Source organism: Notamacropus eugenii, chromosome 5 (assembly GCF_028372415.1).
Source record: "Notamacropus eugenii isolate mMacEug1 chromosome 5, mMacEug1.pri_v2, whole genome shotgun sequence".
Lineage (NCBI taxonomy): Eukaryota > Metazoa > Chordata > Mammalia > Diprotodontia > Macropodidae > Notamacropus > Notamacropus eugenii.
This window is the reverse complement of record NC_092876.1, coordinates 196695210-196722046: the sequence shown is the minus strand read 5'-3', so window position 1 is coordinate 196722046 and position 26837 is coordinate 196695210. Positions and strand designations below refer to the sequence as shown.

The 26837-nt window shown below is 38.0% G+C and overlaps 1 protein-coding gene across 3 annotated transcripts in view; it reads left to right on the top strand.

Annotated features, from left to right (window-relative positions):
• The window catches only part of FLT1 (fms related receptor tyrosine kinase 1), a 184409-nt gene that overhangs the window by 19169 nt on the left and 138403 nt on the right, over positions 1–26837 (top strand). For all 3 annotated transcript variants that reach the window (XM_072611809.1, XM_072611810.1, XM_072611811.1), the window contains exons 2-3: positions 4561–4657; positions 6981–7207. In XM_072611809.1, coding sequence (XP_072467910.1) covers positions 4561–4657; positions 6981–7207 — 324 coding nt within the window. The remainder of the gene's footprint in view (positions 1–4560; positions 4658–6980; positions 7208–26837) is intronic.

The window sequence follows — 26837 nt, the reverse complement described above, 5'->3', positions numbered from 1 at the left end:
GAGAACAATTTGGAGCTATGGACAAAGGGTTATAAAATCGTGCATACTCTTTGACCTAGCATTACAGATACTAGATCTATACTCAAGAAGGTCAAAGGAAAAGGAAAAGGACCTATATATACAAAAATATTTTATCAGCTTTTTTTGTGGTGACAAAGAATTGGAAACTGGGGGGATGTCGATCAACTGGGAAATGGTTAAACAAGTTATGGTGATGGAATGAATGTGATGGAATACTACTGTGCTGTGAGAAATGATGGGGGGGGGGATGGTTTCAGAGAAATCTAGGAGGACGTAAATGAACTGGTTCAAAATGATGTGAGCAGAACCAGGGGAACAATGTACCCTGTAGCAGTAAATTGAAAAGTTAATCAACTGTGAAAGACTTAGTATTTCTGATCATTATGATGATCTATCATCACTCCAAAGCATTCATGATGAAAAATGCTATCAACTTCTCTATATATAGAACTAATGGACTCATAATGGAAACTGAAGCATATTTTTTCTTTTTTATCTTGCCCCCCCCTTCCCAAGCATGGCTAATACATTTTGCATGCCTTTATATGTATAACAGATATAATTATCCTTGCCTTCTCAATGGGTAAGGGAAGGTTAGAAGGAGAGATAATTTGGAAGTGAAAATAAATATTTTTTAAAGGAGGGAAAAAATGGTCTGGCAGTCTTCAACTCAATAAACATCTACTGAAAAAATACATGCAGTGACACCTTTAAAGCAAGCAAACAAAAAACAATGGATCAAATAGTATAGAGAGCATAGAATTCTTGGTCTTTTCATAGACAACTGAAGAGCAAAATAATTTTCTCTCTTTTCCCACTTGGAAAACTGAACTACAAAGAATGCAGTGTGTTATGAAGGAAATACAATTGAGTTAGGGGTCACAAGATCTGGGGTTTCAATGCTGAATTTACTGTTTCTACTTCTCTGATCTGGGGCAAGTCTCTGGGTCTCAGTTTCCTCATCTGTAAGGTGAAAAAGATTCATTTTATTTTTAAGATTCCCAGGGCCATTATTATGACCCAGTATGATTTTGATGACTTTCTTAATAGTAATGAAAACAATATTTTCCAGACAGACTATTTCATGGGAGGGGAGGAGGGGGAGAGGAGGAAATAATTCTTTTTATTCAGAGAACTCAGGCTGCTGAAGTAGAGAAGTGGAAAATTCCAATCTCCCTTAGAGCCCCACAATGGGATAATTACCTCTTAAGCTTCACATGAGATTTACTCTTGGAAACCACCTCCTGATAATGTTACAATAAGGCAGTGGGATTCAGTGAGTGAAGAAAAAACTTAGATTGAACAGAAGGTTGTGTGAATCCCTAATCTAAGGGATATCCCTGTTTCAGTACTTCATGTTAGTACAGGAAAGATTTATTAAATGTTTACTATGTGTAAAGCTCTGTGTTAGGCACAGGAGATTCAGACAGAATATAGCTGCTATTTTACATGAACCAATGAATGAATGAATGAATGAACGAATATTAAATGTTTCCTGTGTGCAAAATGCTAGAGATACGCAAAAAAATAAGACAGGCCCTGCCTTTAGGCAGCTCATATGGCAATGAGGCAACAAAATATAAATATAGGTGGTACAACGAAAACTGAGATGGAAAAAGAACCCACCAACAACTGGGATGGGGAAATCATGGAAGATTTCACAGAGGAAGGGAGTGATTAAGCTGGACTTCAAAAGAAGACAATGTTTCTTTGAGAGGAAGATGAGGAGGGAGGACATTCTAAACATGAGGGAAGTTCTGTGTGACTGTCTGCAGGCAGAAGATGGAATGTTGAGTCTGGGAAGTGGTTAGTAACACAGGTGGGTTGGAAGGTAGGGCTAGTAGAGAACAGCAAATGAATTAAGGCTGATTGACTAACTTTCATGAGGTACTATGGCCAACAATTTGGCCACGAGCATCTCCAAATTTAGCTAACCAAATCCAGGTTCTCAGACAGTAGTCCGCCACTAGGCCCATATTTGCTGGGCTATATTCAGCGTCTCTCCAGCTTAGTAAGACCTTCCAAAAGTTACACTCTATAAACAGAGAACCTAAGGTTACCCCTATATTGTGATGAAGTATTGGTGTAGAACTTTAGTAAGAGACAGCAAGTTAATACCTTAAAAATAAACTTATTGAAATATTTCCTTGACACATGGAAAAAACCTCATCATTACAATCTGTGGATGGGAATATTATGACATTTAGAGAATTAATAACTTTGTTTTGCAAAGAGTAGAAAATAAGGAGGTAACCATAGCATCTCACATTTTTGTCTCACAGACCTATAATCCAGCATTTAAACTTACTAAACTACTCTTCTGCCATCTATCATGGTGTATGAGTTGATGTATTCAGGCAAAATATTCTTTTCCCAAATTGGGGTCAACATATATCATAGATTTGCTTTCCCACACTGTCTTTATTTTTAGAATCTATTGCTATTGAGTAATGGAAACAATTTCAATTTTCTCAATTGTAAACATGGGTTAATATTTAAAGTTGCGTGAATCAAATTATATCTGTCAATAAGTCAGTCAATAAGCATTTATTAAGTGCCAATAATGGGGCAGGTAGTATGCTAGAAGCTAGGATACAAAGAAAAAAGTGAAATAATTTCTGCCCTTGAAAAGCATAAGTTTAAATGGGAAAGCCAACATGTAAATAACTAGGTACATACAGGAAATATCTGGAGTAGATGGAAGATAATCTCAGAGGAGAAAACATCAGCAACTAGGTAGACCAGAAGATGAGATTGGATCTGAGTACTGAAGGAAGCCACTGAAGCTAAGAGGTGAAGGTGAAGAGAGAGCATTCAAGGATTTGGGGGACAATCAGTGCAGAGACCTAGAGGTGAGAACCTATACCAGAGGAGCTGGACCATACAATATGTGGAGGGAAGTGAGGTATAAGAACACTCTGAAGGTAGGAAGAGGCCAGGTTAATGAAGAATTTTAAAGAGCAAACATAGGACTTTAGTAGGGAACCACTAGAGTTTATTGAGTTAAGGGTGGAGGGGTGTGACATGGTCAAACCTAGGCTTTAGAAAATCATTTTGGCAGCTGAGTGAAGAACAGATTGTGGTGGGGAAATACTTGAAACAGGGAGATCAAATGAAAGGCTATGGCAAGTGAACAGACACAAAGTGAACCACAGTGGTGGTTGTATGAGTGGAGACAAGAGAAGCTATTGTGAAGGCAAAAATAGCAAAGTGTGGCAATAGATTGGATAAATGAAGTGAGTAAGACTGAGGCGTTTAGGATGCTCCTGAGGCTGCAAGCCTTGATAACTAGGAGACATGATAGTGCCCTTGAATATAGGAAATTTTTAAGAGGGAGAAAGATAACGAGTTACGTATTGGACATGTTAAGTTTCAAATGTCTATGGAACATTGGATTTGAGATGTTCAAGAGGCAGTTGGTGATGTGAAACGGGAATTCAAGAGAAACGTTAGGAATGGATAAATAGATTTTTCAGAGGGCTGATAATTGAACTCATGGGAACTGATGAGATCACCAAGTGATAGTTTAGAGTGAAAGGAAAAAAATATGCCCTGGGCATGATGTGGAAAAAGAACGAGAGAAGGATGCCGAGAAAAAGACAAATAGGAAAAGCTTCAGAAGAGTGCGATGTTACAACGATCCAGAGAGGAGAAAGAATCCAGGAGGAGAAGGGGATGGACAGTATCAAAGGCTGCAGAGAAGGATTGAAAATAAGCCATTTGATTTGGCAATTAAAGGATCACTGGGTAATTTTGAGAGAACAGTTTCAGTTAAATGATGAAATCAGAGGCCAGATCACAGAGTCCAGAAGTGAGTACAAGAAAAGGAAGTGTGGAGGCAGAGCGCATCGATAGCTTTCTGAAGGAAAGTGTTTTGTAACTGTATGTGAAGCATTATTCAAATGTATAATTATACATCTAGTTTTTTAAAATATATATATGTATAGGCCTATAATTCCATTGGTATAGAGAGTTTCTGCTAGGGGAAATTCCATGATTTTATAATCTTGATAATTTCCTGGTACACCAAGAAGCAGCTTCACTAGGGTCACATAACGAGTATGTGTCAAAGGCAAAATCGGAATAATGGTCATCCTGACTCGAAGCATCCCTTAGCCAAGATGCCATGCTGCTGCTTCTGATTTGGACGTAAATGACAGAGACAGAATTCAAGGCAAGCTTCTGAGAGAGCTGCTCTCCGCTCTGCCCTCAGCACAGCATTCTGACTACTTGCTCTGTTTTGTAAAGACAGAACAATTAAGCCTTTTTGTTTCTAGAGTATATGGTGTCAGGTAATAGACAAAGAACTTTTCTGTTGTGGAAATAAATCATACCAAGAGAGTAACATTCAAGAGAGATCTCAGCCCTATCAATTATTGCTGCTACTGGCTATTTGATCAACATAACTGGGAACCCTTATCTTAGAGAAAGATGAGGAAAATTCAAGATAAAAATTTGTTCTTTGGAATGAAGGTAGAATTGAAAGAAGAAAAAAGTGGGGGCAACTTACAAATAAAAATTTTTAAATTTTTTCCCCAGGATCCAGTTCAGGATCAAAATTGAAAGGACCTGAACTAAGTTTAAAAGGCACACAACATGTCATTCAAGCAGACCAGACATTATATCTTAAATGCAGGTGAGTGATGGGGTTGGTTTGGGATGCTGAATTAAGTACATACTGGTTGCAGTTTTTCCTCTCCATGTCTAGTCATTCCCTGGTACCATTTTGAATTAGTCTCTTAGGGAGGCATACTGTGTTAAGTGATCCCTCAATGTCCAAGAAAGGTGAACATTGCTTCAAGAACACCAATTCCATTTAATTCAGTTCAATCCAATTTAAAAAATATGCATTAAATGCTCACTATGCACAAGGAATGCACTGTGCTAAGTGCTGGAGATACAAAGGGGAAAATGAAATAGTCCCTGACTTCGAAGAGTTTATATTCTCTAGAAAGAAATAACATATAAAGTAGTGAGTAAACACTACATGAGTAAATACACTCACATGTATGTGTGTGTACTTACATATATATTTGATAAGTGCATATATATATATATATATATGCTATACAAATACCTACATATATCACTATGCACACATGCAAATTAAATTTCAAAGGACCAAGAAACACCTCAGGGAGTAGGTAACCCCTGAGGTAAATCTTAAAGGGAGCTAGGGATTTCCAGAGGCCGAGGTAAGGAGGAAAAGAATTTCAATCATAAGATTCAGCCTGTTAGAGGCATGGAGCAAAGATATAGGTGTTTGTGTGTGAAGAGCAGTTATTAGAGAAGTCTGGCTAGAATACACCACACATGAGGAAGAATAATGTGAAATCAGGCTAAAAGGTCTGAACTACATTGCAATGGACTATAAATGTCAAATGAGGGATCTGTATTTTCACTTGAAAGCAATAGAAGTCAGTGACCCTTTTTGTGTATAACAATGACATGGTCAGATTTGTGTTTTAAGAATATTGGTTTGGTAGCTGGGTGTAGGAAAGATGAACTGGTGAGGAGGGAGGCCAGAGGCAAGAATCAAGAGGCTGTTGCCATGGTCCAGGCAGGGAGCCATGACAATTATGGTAGGTGTGTAGAAGAGAAGTGGAGATACAGAAATAGAATTGACATCTATGCATATGGATTGGCTATGATTGGACATGAAGGATAAAGTACAGTAAAGAATCAAGAATAACTCCAAGGTTGTGAATCTGATTGACTAGAAGTATCATGGTACCCTTGACAAAAGTGAGGAAGCTAGAAGGAGAAATTGGCTTGGGGAAAATGATAGTGGTCTCTGTTTTGGACTTACTGAACTTCAGCTATTCATAGGATATCCAGTGGAGGGAGATAATCAACAGACAGTTTGTGATGTAGGAGTGGAGCTCACTGAGATGAAGACTTGATATGTTAAAACCAGCACCTTTAGGAGCTGATAAGAGAGTCAGAAGAAAGTCCAGGACATACCCACACGCAGAAGGTCAGACGCAGATGGTGATCCAGTAAAGAGACTGAGAAGCATTCATACAGCTAAGACTAGAACCAGGAAAGAGCTATGTCATGAAAACTGAAGGAGCAAAGGATGCCGAGGAAAAGGATATGATCAAGAATGAGGTCTGAGAAAAGGTCACTGGATCTAGAAATTAGATAATAATTGGTAACCTTGGAAACAGCCATTTCAATAAAGTATGAATATGGAAACAAGACCTCAAAATGTTAAGGAGTGGAAGATAAGGAAATGAAATATAGATGAGCATAGATTCCTTTTTTTAGGAGTTTGGCTATGAAAGAGAATAAAGATTTGAGATAATAGCTTGAGGGGATAGCAGGTAAAGGAAGATTATTTGAGTATAGAGTTCTGAGCCTGTTCCTAGGCAGCAGGGATAGAACCAGTAAAAGGAGCTCTAAGGTCAGAGAAGAAGGAAATAATTGAAGGAGCAAATTCCTAAGGGTTATAAGCAGGAGAAGGCTCAAGGATCCAAGTAGAAGGGTTGGTTTTGGCAAGGAGAAGAATTCAACTCTTTCTCTGTGATTGGAGAAATGAAGGAGAGAATAAATAGGTGAGAGTTTGGGGGGAATTTGAGGTGGAGAATTGGAAACATGAAGGAATAACCAGATGGTGTTTATTATTTTGGTATAAAGTATGAGTCAAGATCCTCTGCTGAAAGGGAGAGAAAAGGGGAGGTGTAGGGGGCTATGGAATGATTAGATGGTATGGCAGTTTTTGGTTGTTGGGTTTTTTTTTAATAAACTAAGGAAAATCAACCCCCAAATCTCTTTGACTGCTTATTTTAAGCATTGTTTTAAAACTTTAAAAAAATATTGCTTTTGTGTGAAGAGGAAGATTGCTACAATTAGAGGACCCCAAAATAGCGATTGGAATAAAATGAATGGTTGGGAACTGAGGTGGTGCCACAATACCCAGATGTAATTGTTTTTTGTTTCCTTATCTTTGATTGCAGGGGGGAAGTGGCCCATTCATGGTCTTTGCCTAAGACTGTGAGTAAGGAAAGCAAAAGACTGAGCATCACCACATCTGTCTGTGGGAGGAATGGTAAACAGTTCTGCAGCACTCTGACCTTGAGCAGGGCACAGGCCAATCACACGGGCTACTACAGCTGCAGATACTTATCAACACCTGTTTCAAAGAAAAGGAGAACAGAATCTACAATCTATATATTTATTAATGGTAAGAATGCCTCTTTCTAAGTGTTATTTGACATTGCATTCCACCTGGCCACAAATTAGGTATAGATTATTTATTATTATTAATTATTAAATAGTAATTATTAGAAATTAGAAATGGGGATATTTCTACTTGATGTGAATAAGATTGATTGAAATATCAAATATCATTGAAAAGAGAACCCATAAAAGCATTAGAGAATGATGGGATTAATTTTTATCAATTTCCATGGATATTTTAAAGGGCTAAATGATCATTGTACACAATTTTCTTGAGACCTACACAGAAAATAAAACTTGCCACTTAAAGCTACATTAGCCTCCTATACATGTTCATTCCTGTGTCTGACCAAAGCAATTATTTAAATGTTGCAATGCAAGTCTGTTACTTGTACAAATGTTTCTCTAATAACTTTGTCACTGTTTTTATTTGGGAAAATCTAATACATGGTATTGTTTACTCTTAATTTAACAATGACTTTGAATTTTCCAGCGTGTAACAAAATATATCTGACAGTGTTACTGAGTTTCGTGTTCAGTGGCTAAATTCTTATCATTGAATAATTACAAGAAATACCTTTCTACATAATAAGCTAAAAGACAAAGAGGACCATTTTTTGTTGTCCCATTTTTCTTAGTTTTTTTTGCGGTTGACAGTGGGCAAATTTAATTATATGATAGAGAGAGAAATCAAAGAAATTAGTACATCAACTTTGTAGAGCCTGAAGAAGTATAGATTGACAAATTTGGGGGAAGGACTTGTACTTGTCTTACAGAAAGAGTAATCTCATGATTACTTACTTGGAGAGCTTTAAGTCATATTGAAAAAAACACTAAGCCCTGAGTGACCTTGCAATGGAGATCTCAGACATAGACAGTAGCTAAAACTAGTCATCTGCAGTGGTGTGAATCTCATCCCTTGTAAGCTAGCTTTGGAGATGCACTGAGGAGTCAGTGGGGCCTGACTAAATACAAAAGGGATTTGTATCATTGATGGGATTCCTACTGACTCACTGAAAAGTTACTCCCATAAAAGGGAATGTACCACCTTAGATCATTAGTACACCTATTTCCAGGTTCTGTCAGCATCTTCCAGAACTCTTCTCTCTGTGTAGCCCTTTCAGCTTTCCTACATGAGGCAGGAGGGGGTTCCTACTTCAATTCTATGACAATTATATTTATAATGAGTATATTTGTTATCCTGAGCTTGTACCTCTTTTCTTTCCACTTTTTAAAAAGAAAATTGAATGGACATTAATTAAAGGAGCAGCCTAGAGTGGAAAATTTCAGTGAAAAGCTGATTTTCTCCAATTCAAAAGATATGGAAGTCTGTGAGGAATAAGGTGGAAGCTATTCAAAAGCAAAGAGTCTGGTTATAGGAAACTTTAGGAATTCAGAAGAGAGATAAATGGATTAGTGAAATAAGTGAATACAAATAAGATTGCTATGAATTGGTGCTATGTAGGGAACTCTTTTGTGGAAGGGTTGGGGGAAAAAAGAAGTTTGGCAGGGCAATAATTTTATAATAAGGGTAGCTGGATAGCGTGCCAGGCCTGGAGTCAAGAGGCTTCATCTTCATGGGTTCAAGTCTAGCTTCAGACATCTACTAGCAGTATGAGCCTGGGCAAGTCACTTAACCCTATTTGTTTCCATTTTTTCATTTTATAATGATTTGGAGAAGAAAATGGGAAACCACTCCAGTATCCTTGCCAAGAAAACCCAAAATGGGGGTGTGAAAAATAAGAAATGACTGAAAAAAGACCAATATACTTTTATAATAGCAACTCACATTTTATAGCACTTTATGGTTTATGGTTCCCCAGTCTAACCCTGTCAGGTAGGCAGTTTAAGTTTTACTGTCTCTATCCTCTAAGAGACCAGAATTACATATCAAAGGAGTTATGTATCAGTCATGGTCACATACTAGTAAGTTTCAAAGCCAGGATCCAAAGCAAAGCTTCTAGACACAGTTCATAGATCGTTCCATTCAAAAATAGTTGCTTTTTTTTATCTCTTGTTGCTCTTAATTTCCACCACAGTTATTCATACTCTCCTTCAGTTATTTTTCTCCCTGCTTCCTACATGAACATGCTTCAGCTGTCTTAGTAGCCAAGTAGGCATTTGCTAAGTAGCTTATACTTTATGCATTTTTCCAAAGGGGCTAGCATCAGTGGTCCACTTTGACTGGAAGCTCTATCTCATGGTGCAGCATCATGAGGAAATACTCAGCCTTTTCATGGTGATTGCCAAATCCCACACGATGAAGCTGAAATCCAAGGAAATGGAGGGAGAAACTGTACAGATGATAGCAGTCACTCTGACTCTATCAGAGGAAAAGAGGTTTGGAAGAAAAGGTATTTGACAGGATGGAGAAAAGGTGAAGGATAAAGCGAAAAGACTATCAAGAGGAGATGAATGATTCAGAAAAAAAAAAGAGGCTAAGAACCTTTAGTAGATTTGGAAAAGTCATATCATATATTATATTCAGCCCTATTCTCCTTGCCTAGTTACAAAACCTTCTCTTTCAGGGTTGCTAAAGCAGGAAGCCCTTCCCCCATTTTCCTCATATGGGAAGAGCAGAAAAATTCTTTTTCTAAGACAAACGCTAGAGAACTTCCTTCTAAATATAGAAAGGATTGGCAAGGGTATTGCCTCACTTGGACACACCCGCATTACAACTGGAAGTTCTTTCCTCCATCTTTCCAGTTACTCACATTTTTATTTTACATATGTGATCACTCCTGTCTATAACTCTGCCACAGTCTAACTCATAGGCTGGAGAACCGAAATGAGTGTAAATGACTTTTCTTTCATTCTGCTTGGAAAATGACATGTAAAATACTGTAGACCCTAAAGTATTATATAAATGCCAGTTACTTAAAATTTTTTCTAATACTTTGCATACTTAACTTGTATTTGCATCGCAGCATTTTGAATTGCATGTACTCCATGACTACAATTAGAGAGGATCCCAAAATAATAGCTCCAATAAAATGAATGGTTGGCATCTTGTACAACCCCTCCCCCACTCAAGTAATCATTTCTTCACCAACCATGGCATAGTATAATAGATCTTTGAAACTCAAAGTGAATTTTCAAAAATGTAAGATTTCCTCATATCATACAAGATAATATGCCATTCACATTAGTGGGACATTAGGAATAGAAGAGAGCAAATCTACGGCATAGAATGTTGGACTGGGAGTCAGGAAGATTTGGGTTCTTACACTGCCTCCAACACTTACTATGTGACCTGGGGTAAGTCATTTAACTATGCTTAGTTTTGACATTGACAAAATGAGGTTAGTAATATCTACATAATATTGACCTTTCAAATGTTGTAAAACTCCAATGAGCTGACATATGTAAAATACTTCCCAACTTTAAAGTGGTATGTCAATTGATAGTTACTATTGACTAGATTCATAGTGCTCACTTTCTTGTTGAGTTGTTTAAGTTGTGTCCAACTCTTCATGACTTGTCCAGGGTCACACAACTAGTAAGTTTCTGAGGCCAGATTTGAACTCAGATCTTCCCAACTCCAAGCCCAGTGCTCTATTTGCTTTGCCATCTAGCTGCTTGGGACATAGTGGGCACTTGTTAAATGGTTCTACAGGTGTGGTAGAGGCTAGAAAACATGAGTTCCCAACACTGTTGTTGTTCACTAATTTCAACCAAGTCCATGACCCCATTTGGGGTTTTCTTGGCAGAGATAATGTAGTAGTTTGATATTTTCTCCTTCAACATATATTATGGAAGAGAAAAATGAGGCAAACAGGGTCAAGTGACTTGCCCAGGGTCACACAGCTAGTAAGTATCTGAAGCTAGATTTGAATTCAAGAAGATGAATTTTCTTGACTCCAGGTCCAGCGCTCTATCCACTATCCACTACCCAGCTACCAGTGTTCAATTCTATACTGCTGTACTATTATGAAACATATGATGATCATCAGGTATAATAGGAGCAACCTGAAGAAAAATACTAAATGAGGAACATTATAAAGTAATACGATAAATTTTAAAAATAAAGCTTTTTAAGTGAGTTGCTAACTGTTGTTTTCAGGGATGGTAGCATTATTGCAATGATGTTTCTGTGGAACATTTTTTTGAATGGATAAGTTTTGGGCAATTAGGTGGCACAATGGATAGAGCCCCAGGCCTGGGGCCAGGAAGATCAGAGTTCAGATCTGGCCTCAGACACTTACTAGCTGTATAGTAAATTAACCTCTATTTGTTTCAATCCACTGGAGAAGGAAATGGCAAAACACTCCAGTATCTCTTCCAAAAAAATCCCAAATGGGATCACAAAGAGTCTGACATAATTGTACAACAACAGTAGTGTGATGTAGTTGAGAGAGAGAGAGAGAGAGAGAGAGAGAGAGAGAGAGAGAGAGAGAGAGCAGTGGGCTTAGAATAATGAATATCTACATTTAAATCCTCACTCCAATACCAGTTGTGTGATCCTGGGCAAGTCACTTAGCCTCTGTTTGCCTTACTTTCCCCATCTGTTAAATGAAGAGGTTGAATTAGGTGAACTCTGAGGACCTAAGTCTGTGATCCTGAATCAACAGCTATAGAGCAGTGAGTGCATCCTATGCAATTCAGGGTTTCACTGAAATGAGCCAGGTCACAAGGAGTGTGACTGTAACATATTAGAATTGCAGAGCTGAAAGTGACTTTAATTATAATTTTGTCCCCTCTTTTGACAGATGAAGAAATGAGACCCAGAGGCATTGTTGCTTGTTTCCTATCACACAGTGAATCTGTGCTAGTGCTGGGACTGGGATCCAAACCAGTTCAGTGGATAGAGTACTGATATTAGAGCGAGGAAAGCCTGTTTTCAAATCCCACCTCAGGCACTTACTGGCAGTGTGACTCAGGCCAGTTTACCTCACTTCTCTATTCCTCTTTTCTCATCTATAAAACAAGGTGGTTGAACAAGGGGGTTGAAGACCCTTCAGCTGTAAATCTATGATCCTATGACTGGCAAGTTGGCTTGCTATTTATTCAACTAAGTCATTCTAAGGGATCAATATGTCACATGAAAATGTTTGATTATTTTATATTTGGACCATATGAATCCAGTGTTTTATGGAGCTTTAAACTCCTAATTTCTAATTTTAGTATTCTTTACTGAATTAAAAAACCTCTTCAGTTAGGAAGCAGGGAGTTCTTTCTGAATATAGTTTCTACCTTATGATTTCCAGGTTGGTTTCCTAGGCTCATAGGTGCCATTGAAGCAATAACCAACAGCGCCAGTCAAATCACAGGTTTGGAGCCTGCTGCTGGCAATTTTCTTTTCTCTTAAAGGAGAGGTCATATCATCTTCTCAATAAATATTTGACTGATTTGCCATTGCATCCTCTCCTGGAAACTATTCTTGAAAAGGAAAATTAACCTTATGAGTTGTGATTAAGTATATATTTTTGAAAAGCTACATAGGAAGCTTGTCTGTTTTCTTTCTCTTAAGTAATCATCCTCTGTTACACTTCCCTTACGTTGTTTTGTCTCTGAGTTTATGAATGTGAATATATCAAAGCATTTTCACAGCAGGCTAGATTTCTCTGCATTGTGTCTCCCATATGTATAAAGCTGATGATATTTATGTAACAGATTAATTTAAGGTTGAAATGGTACTGGATGCACTGAGACTACAGCCAGAAACTACAGAAAATAAGGGAAAAATTTGCAGTCAGCAAATACTGAGGAAAACCCTAATTATTAAGAATATCTGGCTTTTACTACAGACGAGTGTGTTTTTCTCTATGAGGCTGTGGATTATATTGGTGTTGGGTTTTAAAATATCTCAAATATTTTTTCTTTTCATAAATAAGATGAAATTGTTCTTTTATCTTGTAAAAAATTCGTTTGCCAATTTTTTTTTTACTTTCTCGTTTTGGTGGGGGGAGCAAAGTCAAGAAGTGGAAAACTTTGTGTTATCTTTTGTTTTAGTCAACTTCCTATTAGCTCCACAAAGATAAGCTATGTGCTTCTTTCCTCTGTTGGAGATTGTCACAAATGAAGAAATAGTTGGTACTCTATTTATATAGTGAGTAGATAGCTATTGGTCTTTATATAGGAAAATACCACCAACTGAGGGTATTTAACTGGGAAACCCCCTGCGGAAGGATGCTCCGAGTTCATTTGCATGCTTTTATTTGGGATTAGGTGGGAATGGAAAGTATCCCTTCCCTACCAGGATGCATATGTAGCTTTAGCTATTTTGTGGCTTTCTGAAACACACCCACGGGTTTCCCAAAGATATACTTTCCTAGAAGTAGGTTTTATCCTAAGAAAAAATACAAGTGAAGTCTAATCTGTTGTATTTTCTTCATTTTGTGCCACCACAAAATCAAACAATTTATCAATCATCAAATGTTTCTTAGAGGAAGATAAGAAGCACTATTATAGAGCTTAATAATGAAGCTTAAAAGGGCTCTGATAGTGGTAGAATCCTAACTCTAAGGAAAGACTGTATTTGATGAATTTTATGAGGATGTGAAAATTCACAGATTTAATGGATGGCATACACCCACATCTGTATAAGTCCATATATTCATACTCATATATGTCGTGTATACATACATTTCTTCACACATATACATACTCATACATGTGCATGTATATGTGTGTCTATCTGTCCATCTATCTAGAACTGCTGCCTGAGGTACCTAGTAAATGCATGCCTAGTACAAATTAAGAGGATTTAGCTCAAGTGAGTTTTGTGACATGAATGCAGCATTGCAAAGTAATGATCATAGAAACTCAGAATTTTTATAGGACCGCATGATGGCATCAATGTATTTTTCTCCTGTGAAAATTGAAATTTGAATTGACAATTAACAGTTCCTGGGCAACTCAGGATGATGAAAAATTACACAGTTGTCAATCTGCATGTGTGTGTGCGTGTATGTGTGTTTTCCACATCAGCAGTGTTCCATGCCAACAAAATCACAGGTTTAAACCCCCACCTCAGAAGCATCTGTCCTGTCCACAAAAAACTGAATTTCACCTCTAGTGGACATTATCTACTCCATAAGTGCTTGATTTATTCATTGATTTGTCAAAGCATTAAGATTATAGATAAGGATGGAAATGAAAAGAATAAACAAATCTGCACATTTACTCTGAGAAGCCTTGTGGTTTTAATATTCTTTTCCCCTTTAATGAGCTGAAGGGCACTTACCATATGTAAATATGCACCAGATCAGAACTATTCATTCAGAGCTGAAAAGGAGGTGTTAATGTTCTGGCTTGTTTGGCTGACCTGTCAGACACACTGCATTATGCAATGTTATTAATGCGGATGTGTACGGAGAACTTCGCATGCCTGAAAGGACTTCCAGAGCCTCTAGAAATTTTCAACAGTGTCATTGTTTTGTGAAGAGAAACTTTGAAGTGAGAATATTGGTTTTATTCATGGGAAATTCCTTAGAAGGAAAAATGGGCTAAAAAAGTTTACATTTTGCGGGAAGAAAAATTCACACACACACACACACACACACACACACACACACACACACACATATACACACACCCTCCAAACTTGGACCCTCAGTGGTTAGATGAATTTCTTGTAATTGGGTTACCTCATAATTCTCTAAAGTTATGAGGTTTTAATGACCTTATTGTTTCTTCTTTGCAGTCAATTTCCAAAGTTTACCCATTAAAAAACAAAACACAGTGTTTTCATACTCTCATTTTCTGTCTCTTGGTCAGTCTCCTTCTCATAGTAGTCCCTAATTATTCATTTGAGCTATTTCCCTCACTCTTTGCTCTTCTTTCCTGCCTTCTAGAATTTTTCTCCCAACTCTGTGTCTTTCAGTGAGAACAAATTCCCAAACTTGTTAGCTATGGGATTGTCCAAGATCATCCATTCTATTAACCACTACATTGAATAAGAAAATAAATTAATACATTTACCTGTGGATGAGAAAGAAGGTGAAGCCATTTGGGAAAATATTTGCTAAGTTTCTCTTCTCTAAATGTAAAGTTGTGAAGGCTGACTTCTGCCTCAGGGAATTTCAGCTTAGAGGCACAGGGCATGTGATAGACCATGTCTTAAATGGCTGTAGTTGACGGAACAAATCAGAATTTGCAAAATTCTGCCTCCTGTAGCCAGAAAGCTGGAAATTTTCTGGTCTTGCATTGTACACAGATTTCTCTAGACACAGAAAAGAAAAAAAAATACCTGTTTGCTCCTCAGAAGTTCTACTGTTTTCTGGGAGCAATCTGGTCAGTTTCCTTCATCCAGTAAGACAATGCCAAGAAATTGGGAAGTTCAATCAAGTACCAGGAAGTAGGGAAATCCAGTTGGACCCACAAGAATAGTAGAAGCAATGCTGTCCAGGATAAAGAGCTCTAAATTGGGAATCAGAAAACCTGGGTTTAAATTACAGTTCTGACAGTGGTTACCTTTGTGACCTTTGACAACATAAGTCATATCACCATTCTTCTGCTATTAGATGGCTACAGGTTTCCTAAATCTATGATCCTAAGTGATGGATGAGGTCCAATCAAATTCTAAGAAATGCAGAGGGAAGTCCAGTCTGGTGTTGAGAGGACGGTGACGTCCAATTAAGTACCAAAAATTAGGCAGATCCAATCAGGAGTATTGCTGCAATGTAGTACATATATGTGTGTATATATGCATGTGTGTATATATACACATACATATATGCATACATATATACACACATACATATATACAATGTAATGTAATATAATACAATATAATCAACCAGAGTTGGTTGAACTAAATGGTTCCATACCTCAGTTATTTTTGGTAGAGGTAGGCTAAGGCTTTTCCCTATTTTTTCTCAAGGATATTATTAGAAAGACATGTCCAATTTCATCCATTTTTGTACTATTCTTCAGAAAATAGACAAAAAAAATATTTCCTTCTAGGGTTCAGAATATATGGTCACCAAATTGTTGCTGGGAACTCCAAATAACCCACCCCTTTCCTTTCCTGCTCTGGGTACCTCCCCCTTGACTGTCTCTGTCTCTCTCATTGTCACTGTCTCTGTTTCTGTCTGCCTTCTTTCTCTTTCTCTTTCCCCCCCTCCCTCTTTTTTCCCTCCTTTGTCATGTGTTGTCACTTCTCATATGCTGCCAATGACAGATTTGCTTTGCTGAGAAAGAGATTCCAGTGCTGAGTGGGCCCCCAAGAGTCCAGACAGAATGGCCAGAACATGGAGAAAACAAATTTGGCTATCTAACTTTCTCTTTTTCAGTGACATGAAATATGACTTCAGTTTTTTCAAGCCATCTTAATTTAGTTGCATTTTGTGACAGACCTCTTTGAACTTGACTGTAGGTTCAGAAGATAATTCATTTATAGCTCATAAAGAACTTAGAGGTTGGCAGCATTAGACAGTGAAAGGAGTCCTGAATTCCTCAGCAGAGAGCCTGGATCCAGCTCCTGGCTCTCACTACCTGTGTGACTTTGAGTAAGTCATTTAGTATCACTAAGCTTCAGGTTTTGCAACTGTAAAATGAAAGGAATAGATGACGTAACTGTGAAGGTCCCTGCCATTTCCCATTTATGATCCAACGTTTAAGTGCAAGCTTTTATTTTACAGCTGAGGAAACTGAGTCCCACAGAGGTGAAGTGAATAGCCTGAGGTCACATAGAATAGCAGAACTGGAGAAAAGACTTAAGTGAGAGCAAATCAGAAACCAGCTGTTTTGGGGTGGGCTGGCTGGAAGTCAGGAACCTTGGCAAGTCCTTGTCTTTAGTCCCTGCTTCAGATGTTTGTGTTCACACTGCTCACTGCTAGAATTACTTTGTAAGTATTATTTTTTTTGGTCCCTGCCAGGTCTTCTGGCCACTTCCTAATAGAGGGAAAGGACTTAAGGGCACTCCTTGGGCTCCATTCTGCCAGTTTTGAGTGTGCCCACCTGACAAGGCAACATTGATAATCCATGCTACCGACAGCACAGTGAAGTACCATGTGCCACTTGATGGACCTCATAGAAATGTTGATACTAAAGAAATATAGTGCTGAAATAGTCATATTTCACTTCCACAAAGTGAAACTTAGAAAGATTGTGTATAGGGGATTGAAGTCTAATCTTTGAATTCTGAACACAGGGATGAAGTCTGAATGAAAGAAATTTAAGCATATTCTCTTCTCCCCACCCCACCCCGCACCATGTAAGATGATGTCAGATGAGAAATGTGAAAGGTATTGATGCAAAATACTTTTAAAACTCTGAAGTCCAAAAATGTTTTGATGCATTTATAAATGAAATAAATAGGGAGATTTTTCCAAAAAGGAGAAGGAAAGAGAAATGCTTTAAATTTTAGGAAAATGCTGTAGGTTTCTGATGCTTCATAACTTTCTTTTGGGCAAAAAGTAATCTGGCAGGGAAAGAAAATATCCTTCCAGCTTAAAGATGAAAAGGCATTGGCGATTTGGTAATTTTTTTAGCTAACCAATAGTGCTACTCACAACCAACACCATCAGAGAGCAGAAGTCATTCATTAGCACACATTTATAGAGCATTTGAAGACCACAAGGCTTCAGGGAATATGGATGATCTAGTCCAAGCTTCTTCTTTTACAGCTGAGGAAACTGAGTTCCAGAGAAATGAAATTATTTCCCTAACATAGGAGGTAGCAAATGGCAATAGTGGGATTTAAATAATTAAAGAGGCTTAAGTGAGACCAAGACTGATCAGTAAAGAGTTCACAGAGGAAGCAGTGTTTGAATTTGGCCTGGAAGGATTTTTACAGGTTAATGTGGGGGAAGGACCCTCTACGCAGAGGGAGAGGCAGGAAAAAGGGATGAAGGCAGTTAATCCGAGTATGTTCAGGAGACAGTGAGTATTCCAATTCAACTACAACATAGGGTCCATGTAGGCGAGGAGTAACAGGTAAGACTAGGAAAGTATATGGGGGTCAAATTTTGGAAAAACTTGAAATCTAAACAGAGAGGCAGAAAAACTGATGTAACAGAAAGTGGGGGGCAATTGTAGCGAGAAATAGGGATCCATTGTAGCTTCTTGAGCAAGGGATATGGTGAAAGCATATGGGATATTAATATAGCATTGTGATACATGATACTACATGATAGCATGCAATGGTAAGGCCCTGAAGCAGGATGTTGCTACTAGGATTAGAAAAGAAAAGACAAATTTTAATAAATTATATAAAAGAATATATATTAATGTATTTGTCTATACATATACACATGTGTATATTGTGTTTTATTTTCTTTTATATATGACAATAAAGGTACTAGAGCATTGCTCTAAAAATGTAGTTGTAATTGGTCATCACTTTCCATATTACATACATGTAAAGACTATGTTCTGTTTACTGACAACTGTGTTTTTCTAACTTGTCCTCTGCTCTGAACTGAAGCTAGCTGGTCTGGGTTCAAATCTCAGCTCCACTGCTACGTTTATCACCTTAGGCAAGTCTCTTGACCTCCCTAAGCCTCAGTTTCTCATCCGTAAAATGATGGGGTTGGGTCGAGTGAGCCTCCCTAGTTCTAAATGCCGTGTCCCTCTAGACTCTGGGTGCATTTGTTCAAAACGAACCTAATGCTTTCTGGTAGACACTATTCATCTTGACTGTACAGGACTTGGCCACACAGCTGGTCACTCTGCCATTGCTTTTGCTACCAGTCTCTATAGTACGACTTTGTATGAAACTTGAAATGATGCCTTACTATGTCCTTTTAGAGTGTTTCTTTGGTGTGGTCCTAGATTTACCCACCATCATACAGTTTCTGGCTTATGTTCCTGTCATCTCTGCCAAGTATGTGTTCCAATCCCTAGGACTGTGCTATGGAAAATATTGCTTCATTATGGGTAACCCGGCTGCATTCATTCTTCATTGCCCTCTCCCTAGGTCACATAAAGCATATGGCTCATAAGTGATGCAGTCCAGAAAGGTGTCTGTGTTGGATACAAGAATCCATGCTATCGTTCTGGAGCTTGATCTTGTGTTGGCACCACTATAAACATTAACTCTAGAGTTAGGAGTCCTGAATGAGAGAAATAATGATTAATAACCAATTACGAATGCGAGGAGGGGGAAATCGAGGTTTTTCTCCCTTTCTATTTCCTCATTTCATTACTAGGTCAAGGCAGCCTCTGAAGGACAGAGCTGATGATGAGATTGGGCTCAGCCTTGGAAAGCTTGGTTCTGACCATCTTATCTAGGTAGAATTCTTATGTTACCATTTCAATAAGACCTACTAGACCTTTTGCTCTTTGGGACTAACTTTAACGTCAACTATGCTCCAGTGACACAATGAACAACTTGTATTTAAACAGAGTATCTAGAAAGTCTTCATACAGTTTTAAGCTACTAAAGCCCAAGTAATTATTTCAAGCTAATATTTGCCTACTTAATATTTGCTATCAAAGCTTAAAACTACATGAAGACTTTGGAGACCTTGCGGATAAATACCTCTCTGGTGTTTACAAAAACTTTTAGAGAAATTCTAACTTAATCTTTGCAACAACCCTGTGAAGTAGATGTGCAAATATCATTATTCTCATTTTACTAGTATAGAAACTGAAACAGAGAGAAGATAAATATCTTCTCCAAGATTACATAGCTGGACTAGTTAGAATCAGGAGTCAGCTGCTGGTTCTCTGACTCAAAAGCCAATAATACTCTTTCCATTATATCCTGCTCCTGGGGTGTGCTAGATTCCTCCCTATCCTAGTCACCCTCTACTTGATGTGTTCAAACTTGTTAATATAATTTTAAACTCTGGTGCCCAGAATGGAACACAATGCTTCAGATGTGGTCTGACCAGTCCCAAACGTAATGGAAATATTACCTCTTTTGTTCCAAACACATACTTTTATCAATACATTCCAAGACTGCATTAGTCTTTTTGGCAGTTTTGTCACACTATCAATGAGCTTGCAAATCAATGAAAACTTCTATGCCTTTTTCATAACAATTGCTTTCTAGTCATTTATCCCCTGCATCATACTTATACAGTTCATTTGTTTCAACTTAAACATGAGAATTTATATTTGCCTTTATTACGTTTCATTTACTTAAAGCATGCAGTTTGCTGAGAACTTTTTGCATCTTGTTCTGTTTTCAAGGGACTCTGCAGTTTTCATCAGCATACTTCCTCTGTTTTCATCCAGGTTGCTGATTAAACACATTGAACACAACAGAGTCAAGAGCATGCCATGCCACATGAGGCAGCTCTTCCCTTCTATGTTGATATTAATCCATTAAATCCTTTGGGTCCAGTCATTCAACCAGCTACCAATACATCAAACTGTGATAGGATCTAGCCCAATGTCTCCATTTTTTCTGAAAGGAAATCATGAACCACTTCTATTTCAGCAACTAGTTAGTATTAGCACAGTAGCAACATGGATATGCCATGTACTTTATCAGGGTTTGGGGTAAAGGTGGAGAAAGAGATTCAAGGGGGAAAATGGAGGGCTTTGTTTTTATTTTTGTGTTGGTCCTACCTTCCCAGTCTTTTTTCTTTCATCCTTTCATCCTTTCTTTGTCTCTCCCTCCCTTTTTCCTTCCCTCCCTCCCTTTTCCCCATCTTCTGTTTCTTCCTTCCTTCCTTTCTTTCTCTTTTCCTTCCTTCCATAAACAAAAATGGTTCCTCATTTCTCATTTTCTACCACATCAACCTGTCTATCTGGTTTTGTCTGGCTATTGTCACATAGCTAATAAGTAGTGAAGCCAGAAAAAACTCATTTTTTAAGGGTAGGGAAGAACAGGGCACGTTTGTAGGCAATAGGAAAGGAACCAGTAAATTAACATAGCCTGAAGACTGGAGGACCAGGAAAGAGGATGGCACCAAGGGCAAAATCAGGAAGGTTGGCTTTGGCAAGAAAGATGCCTTGTCAAAGATTCTTGAGAGAAAGCTCTAAACCCTGTAGAGCGGAGACTATTGTCTATTTTCTAATCCCACTCTAAGTTGCCAAATACCTACAACCTCTTAATATGTACCTTCTGCTATGTCAAGGCTAGTCTCCTCTAATTTTTTTCACCAGTCATGTTCTATAGACCCATGTTCATGTTGTCCCCTCCACTTGGAATATTCTACCTTCTCCTCAAATCCTACCCAGTCCCACTTTCATCTTAAAGCCTTCAACCACTTGTAAACACACTATTCTCTCCTTTCTCTGAGCCCTATTGGTATTGGAGTCTTACCACCCAGTTTAGCACTCCACTGCTCTCTAATTGATTAACACATTAATCTGTCGCCACATATAAACTGATCCTTCAGGTCTGTCTTCATATTCTCCAAAACAACTTGTATAGTTCTGGTACATAGTAAGTATTCAATCAATATCTGTTCATTAATTGATCATTCTAAATCATTCCATAAGTAGAGGCAATGTGGTATAATGTATAAAGCACTAAACTTGAGTCAAGGAGAACTGAGTTTTTTCTGGCTTCACCACATATCAGCTGTGTGACAATGTCAGCCAACCTCTCTGAGTTTTCATTTCTTCATCCATAAAATAGACATAATACTATCTCCCTCTTAGAGCTTTTGCAAGCAAGGCACTTGGTAAATCTTCATTTGCTACATAAATGGGAATTGTTATTGTTGTTGTTTTGTGGTTACTATTATTATTAAGTCAACTTGGCAAAATGAAGAGAAGTACATTTTAAGGGTTTAATAAAAAGCAGCAGTAGAAAGGAAGCCATGAATGGTATAAGCATAAGCAAAGTGGAATTTTTTTTTCTTCTGAGTTTCCTAGGTTCAGGCTAAATTGTAAATATCTGATGGATTAATCCCCTTTGAACCACAATAATTCACAGTTGTGCTGAGTCACATAGGTTTCATGGCTTACGGCTCTGAGCCAATCAGGAACTGAGTCTTTTTCACGTATTCTGGGAGGTTAGCATTTTGCTTTGGGGGCTCAATCATGAGAAGGACCTTTTGATTCCCTGGACCAAACTCGGGGTAGTCTTTAGTTAAAAGCCCCCCAACTACTCAGATGTTGGTGCTCTTCCAATCTGGTGGTGTATGTAGGTGGTTGTATTATTCTGTTTAGACAGTTGGAGATCTGTCTATTAATTGAATTCTTTCTTGGATACTCACTTCTTCCTAATTATCTATCTGCATTGTTTAATTGAAGTAAGATTGTTGACCCCTTTGAAGCTGTATTTTCTTTAGAAACGCAGATAAAAGAACCTGTGCTAGCAGCCCACCCTGTGTGCTAGTATGGTTGCTAATACAAATGGAAACAAGATAAAGAGGAAGGGAATGATTTTCTCTCTTGTTCTTTCCTGAATTTCTTCTTTTCCTCTTTGTCATAATCTAAGTAGGTATTATCAGTGGAACACTGGAGTTCTAGGAAGTGCTTTGTTATTGTTCAGTCATTCATTCATGTCTGACTTTTCATGTCCCCACAGACTACATTGTCAATGAGATTTTCTTGGCAAAGATACTGAAGTGGTTTGCCATTTCCTTCTCCAGTGGATTACAACAATCAAAGATTAAGTGACTTGCCCAGGGTCACACAGCTAGTAAGTGTCTGAGGTGGGATTTGAATTCAGGTCTTCCTGACATAGTGTCAGGAAGACTCATCTTCCTGAGTTTAAATAGGGTTTCAGACACTTACAAGCTGTGTGACCCTGGGAAGTCACTCAACCCTGTTTACCTCAGTTTCCTCATTTGTAAAATGAGCTGGAGAAGGAAATAGCAAACTACTCCAGTATCTTTACCAAGTAAACCCTAAATGGGGTCATAAAGAGTCAGACATGACTGAAACATATGAACAATAAGTATTTTTTATATGCATAGGTTGTTTATATGTTGTCTCCACTATACAGGGTTTAAAGCTTTCTCTCAAGAATCTTTGAAGAGATACCCTTCTTGCCAAAGCCAGCCTTCCTGATTTTGCCCTTGGTGCTGTCTTCTTTCTTGGTCCTCCAATCTTCAGACTATGTTAATTCACTGTCTCCTTTCCTATTGCCTACAAACATGCCTTGATCTTCCTACTCTTAAAATAAATGAAATAAACTTCATTTGACGCTATTATCCCCATAAGCCACTGTCCTATAGTTCTTCTCCCTTGAAGGCCAAACATTTAGAAAAAATTATTCCAAACTTATTATTTCCACTTCCACTTCTCACTCTCAGTTTTCAATGCCTTTGCAATCTAGCTTCCAGTCCCACCAAGTGAAACTGCCCTCTGTCAGGTTAGAAATGGTTCTTAATGGCTAATTCCAATGACTTTTCCTCAGTCCTCATCCTTCTTGACCTCCCTACAGCTTTAGATTCTGCTGATTACCTTCTTCTCCTAGTCCTGGGTTTTCATAACACTACTCACTTCTGATTTCCTTCTACCCATTTTACCATTCCTCAGTCTCCTTTCCTGTGTCATCAGCCATATTCATTCCTCTATGTTTGGCTATTGACCATGCCTTTCTACCAGACTTCTTTCCTTTCTTTCCACATTTTCTTTCTTAATAATTCAGTCAGCAACTTTGAATTTAGTTATCATCAATGCAAATAACTCTCATCTCCCTCCTGACATTTAGACCCTCATTTCTAATTGTCCACTGGACCGTTTCATCTAGGTCTTCTCTAGACATCGAAAGTTCAGCATGTCCAAACAAAACTCATTGTCCCTTACCTAAACCCAGCTTTCTTCCTAATAGCTCTGTTTCTGTGAAGGGCACCAGCATTTTTCCAAGCACTCAAGTTCACAACCTCAGAACCATACTTGACTTAAATGTTTCTGAATAGTTGTGGAATTAAGTCTTATAATCTGTATAAATCAAATTGGTACCAACAGACTTTTCAAAATAAATAGTAATGATTCTGTTGCAAGTAGCATATTTTTTTGTTTTTTAAGTTCATATTTCAAAGAATAGTCTTGCCTCAATCAATTTAAAATCCTTCATTTAGCATCTACGTAAAGATAGTGTTAGATATTATGTAGGCAGGATTCAATAGACCAGTCTTTGAGGGTTTATACTCTGAGGATTCCTTCACCTGGGTACTTCTGAATTCTAGGAGGATGTTGGTTTATTTCTACCCCTTACCCTCAAAGATGAAACCAACTCCCATCCTCAAAATAATCATTAGGTGCCCTTATGCCTGCTAAGGAGAGGAAAGGAAAATGAAATCAAAGGGAATCAGGAAAAAGGCCTACAAAAATTGTAAGAACATAAATGTGCTAGGAAATAAGATGTTTATTGTTGGATCCCCTTTAATCAAAACCAGGAAAATGTCCTAAATGCTTTGTGCCACCCACCGCCCTGAGCAGAGTAACGGAACTCCCAACTGATGTCAGTGGGAATTCTACATGGAATAAAGGTAGTATCTGGGCCCTTTATGTCTGAATACTTTTAACCTGGTGGCACCATGATTGCAGATTCAGAAGGAAAAAAAGTCTTTAAAAAATAGATCTTAAGTCCATTCATAGGAGCAGGAACATGTATTTGATCTTTGCCTGTTTCAGAGCCTGCCTGTGGGTTGAAGGCTAAGTGGCAGCATTGATACTTCTGGGCGAGAAATCTTAACATTTGGTGCCAGTTTCCTGTCCCTACTTTTAGCTTGAAGAGTTCAGAGAGGTTATGGTAGCATGGTCCCCATCTAGATCTCTGCTGGCATGGACCTCTGGTGACAGTGTGTCTGAGCCAACAGGACACCGGTAGTCTTTGGAGTAGCTCTTCCTCACTCTTGAAATGCTCGGGAGCTATGGATTCAGGAAATCACTCTGTATTGCTGGCTGGTTTTGGAAGTCATTTTTAATTTCATGACAAAGATAAATGAATCCTGAGGGAGTCGTAAGTGGGTTTCACTGGTGATATTAAAGGAGCAGTGACCTTTTCCGTATCTAAGGTCCTTGCAAAACAAACAAAAAAAAAAGTTTTGTATTATAGCATGGCAGGCAGGTTCATTCTTGGTCCTTCTTTGAATCGAATTGCAAAGGAAATGTACCATTAACAAGTCCACAGAGTATTTTTGTTGCATGTACAGTCATAAGCTCATGTAACAACACAATAGATTATAACCTTCACTATTTACTGAGACACTAGCCTGTATGTTTCAAACAATGTCTTTTTGACTTTTGTTGGACTGTATATAAATCTCTGAAGCAAGGATCCTGGTATAGAACTACATTTTTTTTAAGTATGGCTAAGTGAGATGTAATAAAGTTTACATTTTTGGAAGAGCCTCATTAAGTGATAAAGAAAAGGAAACAAATTTAAAGAGGCATCGGATCAACCCTCCCTTATTTTCATTGAGGATTGGCACTCATTTTGGTAAGAACCACAAAAATGTTTACTGTTTCCTGTAGGAACTCCTTATACCAGTGGCCTTTGTTGAAGATGATTACTTAAGGAGACAGTCAATTATAAGTGAAGGATTTACAGTTTAGTTTAATGAATTAAACCATTTCCTGGCATTTCCATTTACCTTGGGACTTACAAAGGAGACAAAAATATAGACTCACAGTAGGAAGGAAAGGAATGATCAAATCCCAATAGTCACTGCCTGAATGTCTGGCTCAGCAAATCTATTTAGAGAAGGAATTTAATGCTGATAAGTGATTCCTACCTCAGTGTTAAAAAAAAAAAATCTCCTCTGCATATATGAGCAAGCACACAAGACTTTCTTAATGAGCAAATAACTTCATTAACTATGGCATTTTATGGATCTTTCTGGCATGCCACCCCAAACTAAACTTTACTAAAAATATATAGCTTATGTGAAATCATCAGCATGGTAATAATACTGTTAGATGTTTACATTTATTATATTACTTTAAAGTTTATGAATGCTTTCCTCACAACATATATACCCATTTTACAGGTGAATAAAGGTTTGATGCAGAAAGTAGAATTCGATCTGGGTTTTAGAGGTGAAGTTGAGGAGGGAGATCATCGCAGGCCTGGGAAACAGCAAATGCGAAAGCATGGAGAGAAGAGATAGAGAATAATTTATGAGGAAAAGACCAGTCTGGAAAGTTGAGTAATAAGGCATAACAATGCTAGAAAAAGAGATGGGGTACAAGAGAGGGACTTTCAAAGCTAAACAAAAAAGCTTATCTATTTGATCCTAGAGGCAATAAGGAGCCCTTGGAGTTTATTGAGTGAGGAGAGGGATATAGTCACACCTGAACTTTAGGAAAATCACATGAGGAGTTGTGTGAAGGATGAATGGAAGTGGGATGAGACTTGAGGTAGTGAGTCGCAATAGAAGGCTATTAGATAAGCTTACATTCTATTCAGTGGGAGTGGGCAGAATAAACTTACATATAATTAAATAAATAAAAACAAAGAAATTTAAAGGGGAGAGAATGATGGGTGGGAAGAGGGGGGTCAAGAAGGGCCTTGTAGAACCATGCTTTGAAGGAAGGTAGAGATTCCATGACACAAATAAGTATATTCCAGGGGAGACCACTTATGTCAAGGTACAGAGGTAGGCCATGGAATAGTTTATATGATGAACAGTTAGTATACCTGTTTGACTAGAATAAAGACTATGAGTAGAGTTATATGAAGTAACACTAGAAATGTAGATGGGAGAATAATTGCCAAGATAAGGAGTTTATTTGAACCTAGAGGCATTATCCTGTCATTGAAGATTTTTTGAGTAGGTGGTCAGATGTGAGTTTCAGAAATATCAGTTTATTAGCTTCCTGGTAGATGA